The 18,867-nt window shown below is 34.2% G+C and overlaps 3 protein-coding genes across 4 annotated transcripts; all 3 read left to right on the top strand.

The window, feature by feature from the left end:
* Positions 1-542: 542 nt before the first annotated feature.
* Positions 543-2,414, top strand: LOC11433216 (presenilin-like protein At1g08700). Its single transcript, XM_003624716.4, has one exon. It carries the CDS (start codon positions 696-698, stop codon positions 1,965-1,967), a length of 1,272 nt encoding a protein of 423 aa, XP_003624764.2. The 5' UTR covers positions 543-695; the 3' UTR covers positions 1,968-2,414.
* Positions 2,415-6,529: 4,115 nt separating this feature from the next.
* Positions 6,530-9,564, top strand: LOC11432675 (GDSL esterase/lipase At3g26430). The gene is made up of 5 exons (XM_003624715.4): positions 6,530-6,956; positions 8,143-8,355; positions 8,471-8,640; positions 8,757-9,027; positions 9,121-9,564. The coding sequence occupies exons 1-5, from the start codon at positions 6,686-6,688 to the stop codon at positions 9,381-9,383; spliced, it is 1,188 nt and encodes a 395-aa protein (XP_003624763.1). The 5' UTR covers positions 6,530-6,685; the 3' UTR covers positions 9,384-9,564.
* Positions 9,565-12,720: 3,156 nt separating this feature from the next.
* On the top strand, positions 12,721-18,575 carry LOC11428993 (eukaryotic translation initiation factor 3 subunit A). 2 transcript variants are annotated; one of them, XM_003624714.4, is made up of 13 exons: positions 12,721-12,859; positions 13,026-13,097; positions 13,172-13,653; positions 13,990-14,205; positions 14,296-14,649; positions 14,746-14,775; positions 15,706-15,933; positions 16,027-16,188; positions 16,639-16,854; positions 16,936-17,256; positions 17,429-17,476; positions 17,632-17,809; positions 18,109-18,575. In XM_003624714.4, the coding sequence occupies exons 2-13, from the start codon at positions 13,055-13,057 to the stop codon at positions 18,378-18,380; spliced, it is 2,550 nt and encodes an 849-aa protein (XP_003624762.2). In that variant the 5' UTR covers positions 12,721-12,859; positions 13,026-13,054; the 3' UTR covers positions 18,381-18,575. The 2 variants fall into 2 exon arrangements, with proteins under 2 accessions (XP_003624762.2, XP_024625631.1); XM_024769863.2 differs by having other exon boundaries at positions 17,629-17,809.
* The last annotated feature ends 292 nt before the right edge of the window (positions 18,576-18,867 follow it).

Here is an 18,867-nt window from a genome sequence, read left to right as displayed (position 1 = left end):
GTATTATATTGGTATGGTTTTGGGCATTTTGATAGGCTAACATGTAATTGTGTGAAGTCTGAAAGTGTGGATTTTAAGTAGAGGGTGAGGTTTATTGTTGAGATTGAATTTTTATTTTGATTCCATGTCATTATAAAAATAAAAACGGCTATTTTCTAAATGAGTTTTTATCAAACAAGTTTAAGAACACTACTTGAAGAGATGTCCTTGCCATGAAAGAATGTTTTTTTAATTTACTTCAAACGATAATTTTTTCGTTCTTTTTTTGACATTATATTGTTAACTATTTTTTATGTATTCACCCCCTAACTCTAATGAAAATAGTTCAACCAAAAATTAAACTCCGTTCATAATTTTATTTTTTTTAAGAAAAGCTCTATTCATAATTTGTTGAATCTTATTTGGAGTAATATTGAAATAAGGAAAGTGAAAAAATCCTTCAAAAAAAACAAAAAAAAAAAAGGAAAGTGAAAGTTAGGTGTAGTTTTCATCAAACCCAAATCTGATAATAAGTCAAAGTTAAATTAATAACCCGCATTAACACTAATCCAGAAAAAAGTAAACAAAAACTCAAGCTTAGTACTCCCTCATAGAAGAATTAAACTCATCTCTCTCATAGAGTCCATAGACATAGTGTTTGAAGAAAGAAGAAGAATGAAATTATGAAGCATTAAATCAAAACCAAAACTCAAAAAATGGAATCAAGCGTTTTAGAAAGCATTGGCGTTGAGATAATCGGAGTAATGTCACCAGTTTCAATCTGCATGTTCCTCGTCGTTCTCCTCGTCTACACTCTCTCCACCACCTCCTCACCGGAAACCACCTTCACCACCGCCGCTAATCTCGTCTACGCTGAAAACCCCTCCGACACCACCGCACAAAAACTCGAAGGCGCACTTCTCAACGCCGTCGTTTTCATCATCCTCATCGCCATCGTCACCTTCCTTCTCGTCCTCCTTTACTACTACAACTGCACCGCCTTCCTCCGTAACTATGTCCGCTTCTCCGCCTTCTTCGTCCTCGCTACCATGGGTGGATCCATCTTCATCAACCTAATCGAACGCTTCTCAATTCCGTTAGATTCAATCACTTTTTTCATTTTTCTCTTCAATTTCACTATTGTTGGTGTGCTTTCGGTTTTCGCGGAAGCGATTCCGATTATTGTTCGTCAGTGTTATATGGTTTGTCTTGGGATTTTCGTTGCTGCGTGGTTTACGAAGCTTCCGGAATGGACCACGTGGACGCTTCTTGTTGCTCTTGCTCTTTATGATCTTGTTGCTGTTTTAGCTCCTGGTGGTCCTTTGAAGCTCCTCGTTGAATTGGCTTCGAGCCGGAATGAGGAGCTTCCTGCTTTGATTTATGAAGCTCGCCCTACCGTTGCTCCTAACAGCAGGGCCGCTGCTTTTGGGCTTTTCGTCGCCGGTGTTTCTGAAGCTCAGCCAACTCAATCGTCTTCGATTGAGCTTCAGGAACTTCAGGTGGTCCCCATAGTGAATATGAATGAACGTGATAATGATATTCATATTGAAGGAGGTGGTGGTGATGATTCTGTTGCGGGGGTTGAGGATTTTCGGAATGATGAAGGGGAAAGGTCACCATTGGTTGGAAATAATGGGAATCGCGAAGAAGAAAGGTCTCCACTTGTTGAGGTGATGGGGAATGAGAGGAGAGAACCCAGGGAAAGAGAGGAATTTGCTGAGAGAGGGATTAAGCTTGGACTTGGTGATTTTGTGTTCTACAGTGTTCTTGTGGGAAGAGCTGCAATGTATGATCTTATGACTGTTTATGCTTGTTACCTTGCCATTATATCTGGACTTGGATGCACTCTTATTTTGTTGTCGGTTTGTCGTCATGCTTTGCCGGCTCTTCCGATTTCGATTGCTTTGGGTGTGCTTTTCTATTTCTTGACTAGATTGTTGATGGAGCCTTTTATCGTTGGAACTGCTACGAATTTGATGATGTTTTGAACTGGCATTGACAAGGAGTTTTATGACGAGGTTAGGTTTTTAGATATGTATGTACTAGTACTGGTGCTTTTGTTGACAAGGAATTTGTGCATGGAGTGAGGAGATAGTGTTCCATGAGTCTTATCTCTGTTGTAGTAACAATACTTGTTTACATCATGTTATTTTTGAGCTGATAGTGTAGTAACTAATGGTCTTCACTCATCAACTGAAAGTTTGAAATGCAATCTCTTTCATGCCCATTGTTGCAGAGCCTGTAAATTTTAGAGCTAAATTGAATATCAGAATACTACTACTATTTAATTGGTCTAATTGTTTTCCTTTGCTTTTTGAACAAGAAAATGAGCTGTGTGGAGAAAATTAGCGGTGACTAAGCATTTGTTGAGTATATATATCACTCTTTTATTTTTCAGATTTCCCATATAAATCACGATACTTAACATTTTGTCATTCCTGTTTTACAATATTGGATTATGCCCTGTTAAAGTTCATGACAATGGACATTATGCAATTTTTAGATTATCTACATCTCTCACAAACAAAGCAGAAAATAATTCAAAAGATTACTCCTTGTGTTTTCTACATTGTTGACTTGAACTCTGAGGATAGTGTGTATACTTTCCTGCATTGAACAACGCATCATTAGTGGTTACAAGTTTATGTAACATTACAAGCATGTATACTTTCCTGCATTGAACAACACATCATGAGTGGTTACTAGTTTATGCAACATTGCAAGCATATATGTTTTCATATCTATTAATCATTTGCTGAGATTTGTTGGGAAATTGGTTATGGAATTCACTGGGAAGTCTGGGATTTTCGTTAGCATCTAGAAGTAGGTAAATGAGATGGTCTTTTATTGTTTGTAACTCTGAAGTATAACTTTAAGAAACTGTAGCATTTTTTAGGTGTAGGAGTTTTTACATGGTTGCTGGGAGGTGAAGAAATGCCAAAACATTGAGACATATCCCTTCTTATTTTGTGGTTTAGACTTTAGAGTGAATTTTTGTCCAATCCAATGGTACCGGAACATTTGTTTCCGTCTTCAATATCCTTTGGTAAAATATGAATTTCATATATTATTATCAATCAAAATTCAAAAGGTGGATCAAATATGATGAAGGTTTAGGATTTGAGGCATTTGGTGCTGATATGATAGGCTGATACTGTTACTCATTAACAATTTTTTACAAATTATACTCTTGTTCCCTTTTTTTAGTGTTTTTTCTGTTTTTTTCTTCTTCATATAAGTAGTTTTATTTGTCTATATAATATGTAAGTGATTATAACTCAGAATCACGGAAAAAAGTTTGTTGCATACAACTTCAAGTCATGTGTTGTTGCAGCTGTTCGTTTGAGTTATATCTGTATTGTGCTGGATGATTCAAGTGGTGAATAGCACTGTTTATATTTGTCTGGATTTAGATGTATTTGCATTTTAGCGATGCACATACATGGACTGGGATACACCTGAATAAATGTATATATATGCATTTTACAATGTTTTTGTACCAGGAAAATATAACAGAGCATACAAGTTTTTTACTGTAAAAGATCATCTCGTTGCCTTTGGTTTGATTCTTCTTTACTTAACCGGGAAAATGATTCTCATGTAACGAACTAGTTCCCGTGCATATAACTAGTCATTAGATATAAACTATTCAACTTTACCATGTCATCTAGTCTTTTGTTGCCCTGTTAACTATGAGTTATTTTGTCGATTATGTTCGCTAAGCATCTACATGTTCCACAAATTTTGACAGTCCACATTATACTCAACTCCGTGGATTCTATCTTGCTTAATTAACAACAAACTATTCTTTAAAACTTCTGTTTTACTTTTGACCATGCTTGATGTGTGATAAAATTAGAAAATTGTGAATTTAAAGAATACAAACTGCATTTAAAGATTCTTGTGCCAGGGCAGCTCTTTTGGATGCCCTTAATCAAGAATTACTACCACAGACTCTTCCATCGGCTGATGATCAAACTTTGGATGTAAGAGCTTCTGAGGTTCCAGTGTATATAAAATGTTACCATTTTCCAGGAATTCACTTGATGCTATTCATTTACCAGGAATTCATTAAAGACGGGGATGCAAGACAATGCCCCTGTTGGTGGGTTTGATGAGCATGACCTCTCATCAGTTTTGTCAGTAGCTTGAGTGGTTTGTGATTTCAGAGTGCTTGAGATTTGTGCTATTTCTAGTGGCATTCCTGTTTTAATTTTGCGTTCTGCTTGTTTATTATATTTGTAGTTATTTTCTTTCTTCTTTCAAGGAGATGGTATGTCATGGACTCTCAATTGTCTTCCAGGAACTAATTACATACATGTGTACCTATCGACTATCGCGCAAAAATCACTCCTTAACTTGTTCCCAGTGATACTTATATCTCCATGTGTTGGTTTGTTTTGATGTTCATGACCTCATGATTTCTCCAATCACAATCTTGAAATTTATATGTTTTATTAAGCTTTTATATTCATGAGATTTAGTTTCAGATTTCTAGACAGTTCCTTTGTTATATTCTGTTTTTTCCTTTAAAAACTGTTGCAACCTCACCACACAGCTCCTAAAATTCAAAAGGTTATTGTGCTGACTTTCTGGGTAGTTTTCTTTTATTTTTTATTTTCCCGTTAAAACACATTTTCTGTGTGTAGATTTTCCACTTATTCAGTTATCACTATTAGAAGAAATGAGGACCACACAAACAAATATTATTGGGAGAGGAAGAGCTTCGCTAAGTAGAAAAGGTCCCCTCATCATGAATATCCTTGGCTATGAAACAATAAAGCTCACATGGATTATATTATGGTGATACTAATTGAAAAGAAGAAAAAAAAAAGTTGGTCTCTCTATGGTCCTAAGTAAACTTCTTCTTCAAGCAAGTAAAGTGGCATCATATTTGTTGCATGCCAATATTGAAAGGGTTATGCTGGTCCCACTGGGTTCCAGCTTATCAGATTGCAATTGTGATTTTTCAAAAAAAAAAATTTGATTTAAATTTAGGAAGACATGATAAAAATAAAAATAAAAAGAGTAGAATTGTGCATCTATTAAAAAAAAAAAAAAAAAGATGCACAACTTATCAGATGTGCATCGTGATAGATATATATTATGAAGTTGAACCAAAAGGAAAAAAAGTTGGTAATTCTAAACTTACCCTGTAAATCTATCCGCAAGTAATAATTTGTAAAAAAATAATATATTCAAATATTTATTTCATAAGCTTGTAAACATAGGGTAAAACGAGCATATTAAAAGTTTGATTTAGCTAATTTTGTGTCTTCTTTTCATCTGTATTCGGAGCATGTTTTTTTACACGAGCGTTATCTGGGAATGTTGCTTCTTTTGGAGGTAATCTATTTTTGCATTGTATTATTCTTGGAAATGAGAATGTGGAGTCGGTTATACATACAACTGTGCACCCATCAAGAGCCGTGACGTAGATTTTAATGCTTTGATTTTGATATCGTAAAATTATTTATATCCGTTTGCATTACCGTCTTTGCGTCATATTGTGGATGCTTCCATGATTTTCAAGTACTTTGCAATTGGGGTGACTTAATTGCGGTCGATCACAATCACTATATCTTGGCTGTGATGTGGCCTTCAATTTGAATTTATAATTGATGATCTATCTACGATTTGAGGCGCAATGCAGAGGAATGTTGTAGGATGATGTACATGACTCCCGATTCCATGGCTCGAATGAAATCTTTGGTGTTATTGGTACATTTGTTTTTATCTTTTTTTTAACCACTCATTCTTTCTCATTTATAATTTATTTTAATCATTCATCTATCATTCTTTCTCATCTAAAATAAACTAAAAGCATCAATAACACTAAGTCAATTACACCCGAGTATTTTTCCCACCTTTTGAGTATAAGCGAAGCATCTTACCATCTATGAGAATCTCGATTAACTATGGATATTTTTCTTCGATTTGGTGGCTCCATGCTGACTTTGGAGGTCGCTATTGCCTATGACCTTTATGCCTCAAGATTGGGCTTTTACTAAGTCCGAAACAATTATACTTTTCATTTATAACATTATAATAGATGAAAAATGTCATTTAAAAAAACCGAAGATAAATATAAAATCTAATTAAATAAACATCATAATTATAATTTTTTAATAAGTTGTGAATAAAGGTGATTGATCATTTTGACAAGGGTGATGTTAATCATTTCCTTCAAGTTATCAAATGAAATCATAATAATATTTTTTGTTTATTGTTATAATGATGACAATTACAATAAAGATGGCGGTAATGGCAAAAAAAAAGTGGCCATTCAGGATGCGACACGTGTACCGGCGGCTCAGTCCCGCCGTTTCAGATGGCGGGAACGAGGAAAAAGACAAAAAAAAAAGTGGGTCATTTTGGTAAAAAAAAAAAATCAAAGGGGATCAGACTTAAAATTTTTTTTTATAAAAGGATCAGAAAAAAAAATTCACAATTCTACCAAAAAAATATACTAAACAATTCAAATAAAAGGCCAAAAAATCCTTTAAGGGCTCCCAATTCAATGTGGTTTTCCTCCCACTTGATAGAGTACTCCAAAGTCCAAACATATGATGTTAACATTGCACTGTTCTTTAGCACATTCTATTTATATACTTAGCATGTGACTTTAGCAGTCCATATATATCTAAATTTTCTAGCTCTTTTCTTTAATTCCTGCTGCTGCAACTGCTACTAGTACTACTACTACATGATGAATATGAAACCTTTAATAGTACCAGCTGGTATTATGAATACCCTTTGTTTAGTGGTACTGTATTGTTCAATTATTATTACAGATAATTCAGTTAGTGGTTCAAGGAAGTGTGAATTCCCAGCAATATTCAACTTTGGTGACTCAAATTCAGACACTGGAGGTCTTTCTGCTGCCTTTGGACAACCTGGCTATCCTTATGGAGAGTCCTTCTTTCATCACCCTGTTGGTCGCTACTGTGATGGTCGTCTTCTTGTTGATTTCATTGGTACTACTAACTAGTTCCATTATTCATATTTACTTTCTTTTCATTCTTTCTGTGTGTTTGGGTGAATCTATGTGTATTAGTGTGTAAAGCTAAGGATAAGATAAGATTTTTGTTTTCAAGCTCAATCTAGTATAAAATTACTATTATTTTGTCATTAAATAAAAAATAAAGTAAGAATAAGATCCCATGATTAGTGGTAACTTGCTTTAACTTTTTGCTTAACAATTATTTATTTCCGTTTTATTTTCTAATACATATATTTTTAAATAGGATCATGTTAAACATTAACTTCATTTCATTAATGCTAAAAATTTATTTTAAAAAAAATGAATACTAAACAATTTAAACAATAAATTAACACAATTTTCAATATATAATTTTTATTAGTAGAATTCTTAACATGTACCTTGAGGACCCATGTTAAATTTTTTTTTAAATATACTATTTCTTTTTATAACACCAGTTCCCACAGATACACTTTTTAATACTAATAGTGGGGAAAAAGTAAAGGGATTTTAGAAGAACTGAATTATTTATCCACCGACAGTATCCATGGATGATGATATTCTTGTCATCAGAGATTTGATCATGTTTTTTATTTTTGACACACGTGATTTGATAATGTTAGAGCCTACAATTCTTTAAATCTCTTAACATTTTACCCACTTGTAAAATTTATGTATAAGTTTTGTGATATATCAAGCTACATTGTATGTGAGCATTTTTCCTTAAAAAAAAAAAAAATGGTATGTGAGCATTTTAAATTAAAACGAGCTATTTGACAAAATAAAATAAAAAAAAGCCAAAGCAGGCGAAAAATACGTATACTAGATTGAGTAAAAATGTCGTCATATCATTTGTCAAATCAACAACTGTTTTAAGTGTATTTCTACACAGTACTTAATTGCTTATGTATGGTGTCGGTTTTGTGATGTTCAAATTACACCGCTCCTTTATAAAAGAGGTCTAAAAAGAAGCTGTATGTAACATATCAAACGTGAAGCTTACATTTTTTTTAACACACCATAAACTTCAGCCATAAGCTCCATCGATATTGTCTATCTAAGCTAGCTGTTATTATGGACATAAATTTTAATATTTTGATAGATGAATGTACATTACTATTTTTTCACTGCAAAAAAAAAAATTAATTCGAATTTTTATTTTTCATTTTGTGAATTAAAAGCTGAGAAGCTAGGCCTTCCATATTTGAATGCATACCTTGATGCTGTTGGATCAAATTTTAGCCATGGAGCCAACTTTGCAACTGCTGGATCAACCATCAGACCTCAGAATACAACTCTTCATCAAACTGGTGGTTTCAGCCCTTTCTCTTTGGATGTTCAATTCACTCAGTTCAATGATTTCCAGCGTAGGACACAATTTTTTCGCAACAAAGGTAATGTCAATGCATATACTCGGTTCTTGGATCGGATATCGAGTTTTTTTTAAAAAAATAAAAAATAAGATGTGAACAATTCACCTTAACAAGCCATCAATATTTTTCCTCTTAGGTGGAATATACAAAACATTGTTACCAAAAGCAGAATATTTTTCTCGAGCATTATACACATTTGATATTGGTCAAAATGACTTGGCATCCGGTTACTTCCACAACATGTCCATAAATCAAGTTAAAGCATATGTTCCTGATGTTCTGGATCAATTCAAGAACACAATCAAGGTAATAATCCATTTTGATTTTTGATGCAATTGCTATAAAGAAATTATAGTTGTAGCAATTAAGCTAATGTGTAACATAACATACATGTTTGTCTAAATGTTGCTATTGATGTATAGAATATATATGCTCATGGAGGAAGATCATTTTGGATTCACAATACTGGTCCTGTTGGTTGTTTGCCATACATCATTGAACTTCACAAAGTAACATCAGATAAAGTAGACAAAGCAGGATGCGCAATCCCTTATAATGAAGTGGCTAAGTTCTTCAATCATGAACTGAAACAAGCTGTTGTTCAACTTCGAAAAAAACTTCCCTCGGCTGCCATAACCTATGTCGACGTTTACTCAGCCAAGTACTCTCTCATTAGTCAAGCATACAGACATGGTAAATACTAAGATTAAATATATTTTTGTCCATGAATATCAGCATTGGTCCATGAAAGTGTGTTTTTTTTATGGTTTTGCTTGATTAAAACAGGTTTTAAGGAACCTTTGAGGGCTTGTTGTGGACATGGTGGGAAGTATAACTATAATTTACACATTGGATGTGGAGCAAAGGTTAAGATTGATGGAAAAGAGATTTTGATTGGAAAACCATGCAAGGATCCATCTGTGGTGGTTAATTGGGATGGTGTTCATTTGACCCAGGCTGCTAATAAATGGGTGTTTGAGCAAATTGTAGATGGTTCACTTTCTGATCCTCCTATTCCCTTAAACATGGCTTGTTATAAGCACTCTTAACAGAAAGGTTTCCCAAAAAATGTTACAACTCTATTAGTTTGAGAGGATTCTGGGAAGAATAATATTGAGATCACTACTTTTGGATATGTTTCCTTTTTCTCTTACTAAACAATTGATTTGAGTTGTGAGCTTAAGCTCCATTTTTTCTTACTAAATTTGACCTACAAGTGATTTGGATTAAGTGCACCTTTTTTTTTTTTTTTTTTTTAAAGTGATTAAGTGCACTTATATCATAGATGACATCCCTAAAACACTGACACTTCACATTGATGGCGCCTTCAATGTCTGACATAGACACCTGTGTCCAACACGTGCCGACGTGGATGCCAGAACAACGTCGACACATATTGCTACATTAATCACTCCCATTTTTCCTTCAAATTATTAGGTGTCATCATGTCGGAGCTTCATTGGCACAAACGTGTGTCGCATCCGTGCGATGAAACTGAAAATATAATAATATAGTTTATAGGTGTTTCCAAAATTGTTTATCCAAAGATAAAGAACAGAAGCTATAATTGAATGAACATAATCATTATACATTATTTTGATTGGTATCTATATATAATTCATCATGTACATGAATCTGATAGACATTAAACTTTGGCATAATGTAAAAGGTATAGAAAATCTCAATTGAAAAAAATAATCAAACAAGTACATTCAAATCATATAGGAATAGGATGCATGCATTGTTAATAAGGCATGGATACATATCTTCATAACATCAAAATGGGACAAAATATCATGAGTTATTTCTTAAGAAAACTTATTTTCTAATGTCTCCAGATATACCAAAGCTTCAGCAGTTCTTAGCATAACATGTTTCTTGATATTATTGCGTTGATATGTTTTGTTTAATTTTGTTTCCTCTAACCATTCTACAAGGTCATACTTTTCTAGCTTAAGTTTAACTTATCAGAAAGATAGCGACAATTAGTAGCAAATATTTTAATAATATTTGCGAAACCTCGTATATAAGTTTACGTCTTTTATATAAACTATATCTTAAGGTAATTTCTTATTCTTATTTTGTAAAGAAATTTGGTTTTTCTAATCACTGAAACATAAAATCCCCAAAAAAAGATTCACTTAAAACTGAAACATAAATTTTAATTTTCTTTTTTTATATTTAACCGAGTAAATCATGATATTGAAAGACATGTTCATCATTTTTTCTTTTTTGAAAAATCCTAGCGGCAAAATTCAGACATATTAAATATCTCTGCAATATTTTATCATATGAGTTATACTCAGAGAGGACAAACATTGAACATTTTAGTCATTCCTTTAAATTCTTCCATAAGAGAATATACACATTACGGATTGCAACAATAAAAGAGTAAATCCATATTTTATATTGCCTTATCACAACTTAGAATTGATTTTATATTCGTCTTGAATATTTCTCTATCACTTAACTTATTTTAAAAATTTTGTCTGGTTACTTAACTATAAAACTTGTCGATTTGATTTTTTAACTTATTTAAGTTAACAAAACTTAATCCCTTAACTTTAAAATCAATTAATTTGGTCTCTTAACTTACATGAGTTAACTTGACTTGGTCCCTTAACTTTTGAAAAAAGTAACAAAAACATTAAGAGCAGATTACCTATTTGAGAAATAATATAATTATACCGAAATTTTGGAGTGCGTTTGTTTTTGGTAAAAATTTAGATTTTATGGGAATGATTTTATGGGAATGAACTTTTGGAGCTAACTCATGGATTAGTTAAAAATCATTTTATTTTACAGTAAACAAACACAAATAACTTTATTTTTTTCTTTAAAAATATTTAAACACAAATCTCCAGATTTTTTAAACACAAAATCTGTTTGACTATTACTTTTCCCACCCTATGCCTTTCCTCGCGCGCCCTATTTTTTTTCCAATTTTATCCCTGGTTCGGATTTCGTTTTCTGGATGATATTATTAGAATTTTGCAGATGTTTCCGAATTTAAAAATCTGGAATAATGTTTTACCAGAAGTTTTGCAATTTTAATCTTCAAAATTCGTAAAATAAAATAAAAGACATAAATAAAAAGACACAAACATAAAAACAACTCATTTTATTAATATATGAACAATACATTACAATAATTTTCAAGCTTTTTTAAGCTTATTACATAAGATCCTAAATCTATTTCTAATCTCCTATGAGCCTAATTCTAATCTCCTAAGAGCCTAACCACTGGTATGTGATGGGACATACCAGTCGTTTGCCTATTGGAGGAAAACCGGAGGGCAGAAAGAAGAGAACAATACCCCCGAGGGAGGTGGGGGGGGGGGGGGGGGGGGGGGTGCTCAAACTTACACCCAGACAGGTCAAGCTAAGAACCACACTGACCCACATGACCCTCAGATGAACTGCGCTTCGTTGTAGCGCGGTTCCATCCTCATTGACCGTTCATACAAACCCTGAAAGTTTTCAACGAGGCCCTTATCTATGAAAGACCAACGATGGAAAACCATGGTTGTAGAAGGAAGAAGAGTAGGAGAGGGTGGGAGAGGATGGTGTGAGAAATGGTGGGGTTTGGAAGGCTATTTATAGGGATGGGTGGGTCAACAACGGTTGGGAGGCCATAAATGCAGTCAAAAAATGCGTTTTACCACGTTTTTTTTACTTGACCACCGACAAAAACGTGTGGTGCAGACCACCGGTCATGACTGATGCATTCCGGAATATATAATCTGGAAAGCACATCTGTTTTCTGGAATATATTTTTCGGATTAATGAGATAATGGTGGTGAACGAGAGAAAAGTTGGCACTTCCTATAGGGCTAAGGACATTCCGGAATGTAAAATCCGGAACGATTCAGAGCCATTAATGTGGGTTTGGATGGTTACAACAACCACTAACACGTTTTCATTGACTGTATTAATGACCTAGGACTTGTTTTAGGCTATAAATAAGTTTCTATCTTCAACAAATACCTTTATTCTTCACTTTACCTCTTTTCTTACATTTTCTTCAAATGTTTTTTAGTTTTTTAGGGGTGTCGATGGTGTCATGGTCATTGTTGACCGTTCATATGAACCCTGCAATTGCAATGCATTTTAACTTGTGTGGGGTTCATATAACGGTCAATAGAGACCCTTGACATAAAAGAAAGACACAAAAAATTACATAAGATCTGGTCCGAATTTCTGTTTCCGGAAATCACTAACAATCCGATCCGGATTATACAATCCGGACAAAAGGTATTTTGGTCAAAATCACAGGGCGCGCGAGAAGGCTGTAGAGTGGGAAAAGTAACGGTAATCTATTTTTCAAGATAAAATTGCAATATAAAGCCCAATCCGGTTAATTTTGCAGAGAGGCCCATCAAATCGTTTGCAAATAAAACTATAAAATAACACAAATTGCAGAGTTACCCTCGTTTCCTAAACCCTAAAACAACTCAACTCGCCGTATAACAACAAAAACTCACCGAAAAACGCCACCGGAATTGTTCACCGGCCACCGCAAACAGTAAGAAACTCCGTCCTGGTTTTTATTTTCTTTAATTCCTTGGTTACAGTTACGATTTCATCGTGATTTACCGTTTTTTCTCGACAATTTTGCTGTGAATTTTGTTGATTATGGCTGAAATTTTATTCTTATTGGTTTTTATTTTGATCATCACTCTTTTTTACAGGAAAAGTTTGATTATAGTGAATTCACAATATGGCTTTATTCTTGAAGGAGAATGCTCTCAAAAGGGCAGAAGGTTTGTTCAACAGATGATTATTATTATTTACTTTCATTTTATGTTCTTGAATCAATTTTAAATTTTATATGCAGAGTTAATCAATGTGGAGCAGAAGCAGGGTGCTCTTCAGACGCTGCACGATGTTATTACTTCGAAAAGATACCGATCATGGCAGGAAATACAAGAAAAGATTATGTTTAAGTATGTAGAGTTGTGTGTAGACTTGCGGAAAGGACAGTTTGCGAAGGATGGGTTGATTCATTATCGGATCATATGTCAGCAAGTGAATGTTGGTTCGCTGGAGGAGGTGGTTAAGCGTTTTATTCACCTGTCAACGGAGAAAGCTGAAAAAGCCTGTAGTCAGGCTCGGGAAATGGAACAAGCCCTCGATGTTGATGACTTAGAGGCGGATAAAAGGCCAGAGGACTTGTTGAAGTGCTATGTCAGTGAGGAGAAAGGAAAAGATAGATCTGATCGGGAGCTTGTTACCGCACGATTTAAATTTCTCTGGGAAACTTACAGGATAGTGCTTGAAGTATTGCGGAACAACTCAAAATTCGAAGCTTTATATGCTGTATGTAATCTTTCTTATCTTTCTTGCATTGCAAGTTATCTCTATATGCATATGTAAAACTCAAAATTTGAAGCCTCATAATTATGTACTGTATGCAATATTTCTTATCTTGTATTCCAAGTTACCTGTTATGTATATGTAAAATGTTGTGTTTTAAACATTTAACAGAGGCAGGTAGTATTCCTCATAAATAGAAATTAATTGCTTGAACTCATCAACTTATTCTTATTCTTTTCCATTGCTTATTGTTGTATGTTTTATTGTAAAAAAACGATAATTTTAGGATGCATATTTGCTATATGTCAAACTTTTAATAGATTAGATTGCCATGTGCAGATGACAGCTTATCGAGCTCTCCAGTTTTGTAAGCAGTACAAAAGGAAAACAGAATTTAGAAGACTCTGCGAAATCTTAAGAAACCATTTGGCTAATCTTAACAAATATCCGGACCAACGTGACCGACCTGATCTTTCTGCTCCTGAAAGCTTGCAATTGTATCTTGATACTAGATTTGAGCAGCTGAAAATTGCCACTGAACTTGAACTCTGGAAGGTTGGCAATTTCTCATTTTTCTTTACATCTTCAAGGTGTTTGTTTTATTGATGCTGGTGGCAGACCTGACAATTTGTTGCATGCATGCAGGAAGCCTTTAGATCTGTTGAAGATATACATGGCCTAATGTGCATGGCCAAGAAAACATTGAAACCATCCTTGATGACGGTTTACTATGCGACGTTGATCGAAATATTTTGGATATCTTCAAGTCATTTATATCATGCATATGCATGGTTCAAGCTCTTTTTGTTACAAAAAAGCTTCAACAAAGATCTGAGTCAGAAGGATTTGGAGTTCATAGCATCATCTGTTGTTCTAGCTGCACTTTCAGTGCCTCCTCATGATCGTAATTTAGAACTAGAGCATGAAAAGGAGCGAAATTTGAGGATGGCTAATCTCATTGGCTTTAATCTTAAAAATAAGATGAATAGCAGCAAAGTGGTATTTTACTTTCCCTCATTTGCGCTCCCGGTAGTATATAGATATTTGTTTTCCAAGTCTTACTATTTGCTTTTGTTTCTGTTTGTCTCTCCACAGCTCTCAAGGTCATCACTTCTTGCTGAACTGGTAAGATATTCTCATTATTTGAAGCACAAAGCACTATATAAATCCCTTTTATACTGTCATTGTAATTTTTATTATTATGAAGTGTATTGTTATGGATTGGGTTTTCAAGTAAAGAAGTTGAACCATGTTTACAACTTCCAGTCTTTCTTAATTGTGGACTGTCTTTGAGTAGATGTACAAGATTTTTTTTTTCTTTTAATATTTAGTGTGGTTGGTCATATTGATTTGAATTTCTTTCCTCATCAACTTATTGCCAACTTACAAACTTATAACAGCTTTTGATCTTGCATTTTGCATTCTGGTTGTGAATATTTGTTGTGCGGTAATTATATTAACCACTATTTACCTTTAGTATGATTGTCGATATTTCATGTTCTCAGATGGAAAAGGATTATAATGAGATAGTATATATTTGCCGTGGCAAACACTAATCTAATACTCCTATATATGTTGATTTTCTCGGTCACCGACTAGAGTAGTACAATTATTTTAAGTACAAGTACATCCAAGTACAAATTACAAACATTGTTAGACTCTTTAAACAATGAGAATCTTACTATTCAAATAATTTCCAAATCCTGAAAATAGTTTTTTTTTTAATCTCAGTATATTATGGATGTATGGTTTATATTGATGTTCTAATAAGAGTCACATTTTATATAGTAGACTGATGCTGATGTTTATATCTGTAATTGCTTCAGTTATCATGTTTTATTATTCTAAAAAAATTCTGTAACTGATATAGTTATCACATTTTTTAGTAACCCGTTTTAATTATTTTGATGTCAATGCTTTCCGTTTTGCCATTAATTGTAAGCCATCTGTATAGTGTAGAACCCATTATCTATAAGGTTCAGGGGGTTGGGTATTACTGCGATCGACAATTGCTTTCGACTCGGTCTGAAGATTTTATGTTTGGATTAATTGCAGGCATCAAAGGGTGTAATGTCTTGTGTTGCACAAGAAGTGAAGGACATTTACTATCTTTTGGAAAACAAATTTCTTCCCTCAGACTTTGCACTTAAAGTACCACCCTTGCTAAATAAAATTTCAAAATTAGGGGGTAAGTTTTCGTTTGCTTCATCAGTTCCAGAGGTACAATTGTCGCAGTATGTCCCAGCACTTAAAAAGTTAGCTACTCTGAGGTTGCTACAACAGGTGCATTTTCTTTTTTGTTTTTATGTTTGTGTGTTGTTTATTTAATGCTTCTGTTTGACGTGTACTTAAACCTGTTGGCCCTCCCTCTTCTAGGTGTCCAATGTGTACCAGACAATGAAGGTTGAGAACTTAGCTGGGATGATGCCTTTCTCTGATTTTTCCGTTGTGGAAAAAATCTCTGTAGATGCTGTTAATCAGAAATTTCTATCGATGAAAGTTGACCACATGAAAAAAGTTGTAATTTTCTGCAAGAAGGTATGTTTTCCTTTATTTTGGTTCTATTGCCTTTGTTAAACTTTGCTTTGCAAGAGATTTTTTTTTTTTAAGAGAATGCTGCTTTGTATGTGTGGAAACTATACTAGATAGGACTTGATATAATAACAATCGAGAGTTTGGGTAGCACACCTATTGTAGGGGAGATGGCTAATTCCCAATTTTGGTGGTTTTAGCATGTTATTTGAGGAATACATTGGTTTGTTGTCAATCTTGGTACGTCAGAATCATTATTCCCAACATGGAAAATAATGAGTTATTTTGTTTGTACCATTATCACCTAGAATATGTTGTTTACATAAGCACTTGTTGTGGTTTAGGTGGGGAGATTTTATAGCTGTTTGCAGTAGCTCTCAATGTGAAATTTTAATTGTATCCTAGTACTCTGTCTCATCTTACCAAATGTTACGGCATTTTCTTGGTTTCTATCAGAGTCTTGAGGCTGATGGCTTAAGGGATCACTTGGCCAGTTCCGCTTTGAATAAGGCAAGGGAAATGATATCTCCTCCTGATAGGAAACAATCAAAACTTGGACCCTTGCTCCCATCTTTGTTAGAGGTTGTGGCCAAAGATCACAAGATTCTCCTTGCTCGAAAATCAATTATTGAGAAGAGGAAAGAAGTACAAGAACGGAAGCCTCTTGAAACGGTATACTAGTTATTTTTCATATGGTACATTGGGATTTAATGACTTTTTAAATGCTATAACTTTCCTTTTGATGTTTGTAAGGAACAAGAGGAGGAATCAAAAGAAGCCGCGGAACAAAGGCAGCTTTTAACTGTGTTTAATAGTGAGCATAGGAGGAATCAAAGGATTCACCGAGAAATAGCCGAAAGAGAACATGAAGAAGCTGAAAGGCATAGAAATGAGGAATTGAATTTGACTAACCAACTCAGGATGAGACAAGAAATGGAGAAGAAACTGAAAAAATTAAGTAAAACCATGGATTTTTTGGAAAGAGCTAAGAGAGAAGAGTCTGCTCCGCTAATCGAAGCGGCATATCAACAACGCCTAGTGGAAGAGAGGATTCTTCATGAGCGTGAGCAACAAGTATGTCTACTTGTGTACTTGTGATGTTGGCCTTTGCATTTCTTTTTCTATTGGAAATACTTGAATTTTTGCATATTTTTCATCTAATTTTGTATCTGAAACATCAGTTGTAACTTTCTATTTGATCAGTTTTTATCTTGTACTAACTGTGTTAGACCATGGTTTGATGCAGCAAGAGGCTGAACTGAAGGAGCGGCTTAGTCATAGGATGGAGAATAAAGTTAGTATCATAAACTCTTGGGCTACTGTCTTGGCCATCGTCAGTAATGACGACCTATTAACAATTGATGTTCTTTGTCATCATATAGGTTAAAATATCAGTTATTAAATTTACCTAGTCTGATGTTTTCTATCATGTGATTGACTTTACAGCAGATATTTGAAGAGAAAGTTTTCAATCGTCGGAAAGTAGAATTTAACCGACTGGGGGGAGAGAGGGAGGAATCCAGGAAACAGGAGAGGGAAAAAATGAGGAAGTTGAAGCATTATCTTCGGTTGGAAGAACAGAGACAGCAAAAATTGAATGAGGAGGAAGAAGCTCGGAAGCATGAAGGTAATCATTTTTAATTTGTTTGCCTGGAACATATAAACACAAAGTTTTTTTTTTCTTTCTCCCTTTCCCTTCGGAAGATATAGTATTGAAGGACTACACTGAAGATTTTGATTGTGTATATTTTATTTAAATTCCACCAAAACCGTCATGATTGTGTTATTCTGTTCCATCCTTTGCATTTCATTCTTCTCAAGTAAATGTCTGTTTCTCTATGTGATCGCGTACCATCTTTTACATACAATCCAGTAACCTATCTTCTATTTTGTACTTACCTAACTCGTGGTTTTTCTGAGCTCCAGAGGCTGAGAGAAAAAAGAAGGAAGAGACCGAACGCTTAGCGAAATTGGCAGAGATACTTGAAAAGCAGAGGCAAAGAGAAAGAGAAGTTGAAGAAAAGGCTGAGAAGCAAAAGAGGGAAGCATTGGCAGGCAAACCTAATGAACCAGCTTTGAGGCCTTATAAGCCTCCTCCTGCCCGTCGTTCATTGGAGTCTGATACTGCTGCACCTGCAACTTCCTCAGCCCCAGCTCCAGGGAAATACATTCCCAAGTTCCGGCGAGGAGGAGCTTAAACCACACGAGCTCTTTCTCATCTATTTTTTCATTACAAAACTTACTATACATGCCATTTGATCATCTTTTTCCTTACACGCTAAGTCTTTCAGAGACGTTCTTAGATTACAGGACCAAAATCCATATTAGTTTTATACAATCAATTGTTTGAGTAATTTGATTTAGATTTAAATTTTGTGGAGCTTTTCGCCTAAGATATTTATGTAGTTTATAACTTCACTTTTCTTACAAGTTTACAGTGCGACAAAATGGGTTGCAAGTTAAATTAGAAACTTTTATTTAAAAGACTTAAATAATACTTGGACAAATGACTTAATTAATGAATAAGTACTGATTGTATAAAGGCTTGCAAGACTTGATTAGTACTTGGACTTGGACCAAAAGCTTAGTGATGGGAAAAGTATTTATTGATTTACTATATGAAAATTAAGATATGAAAATAAATTACTTGCAGTAAATAAATTAAGCCAATAATTTACATAAAAA

The sequence above is a fragment of the Medicago truncatula genome, chromosome 7 (genome assembly GCF_003473485.1).
Source record: "Medicago truncatula cultivar Jemalong A17 chromosome 7, MtrunA17r5.0-ANR, whole genome shotgun sequence".
In the NCBI taxonomy this organism is placed as follows: Eukaryota; Viridiplantae; Streptophyta; class Magnoliopsida; order Fabales; family Fabaceae; genus Medicago; species Medicago truncatula.
Note: the sequence above shows the minus strand (reverse complement) of the source record. Positions and strands in the feature narration are given on the sequence as shown.

Coding starts and splice junctions, on each gene's coding strand:
- LOC11433216 (XM_003624716.4), top strand. CDS start 696: ATGGAATCAAGCGTTTTAGAAAGCATTGGCGTTGAGATAATCGGAGTA.
- LOC11432675 (XM_003624715.4), top strand. CDS start 6,686: ATGATGAATATGAAACCTTTAATAGTACCAGCTGGTATTATGAATACC. Junction 6,957..8,142: donor TCTTCTTGTTGATTTCATTG/GTACTACTAACT, acceptor GTGAATTAAAAG/CTGAGAAGCTAGGCCTTCCA. Junction 8,356..8,470: donor ACAATTTTTTCGCAACAAAG/GTAATGTCAATG, acceptor TTTTCCTCTTAG/GTGGAATATACAAAACATTG.
- LOC11428993 (XM_024769863.2), top strand. CDS start 13,055: ATGGCTTTATTCTTGAAGGAGAATGCTCTCAAAAGGGCAGAAG. Junction 17,257..17,428: donor TTCATGAGCGTGAGCAACAA/GTATGTCTACTT, acceptor GGTTTGATGCAG/CAAGAGGCTGAACTGAAGGA. Junction 17,477..17,628: donor GTCATAGGATGGAGAATAAA/GTTAGTATCATA, acceptor TTGACTTTACAG/CAGATATTTGAAGAGAAAGT.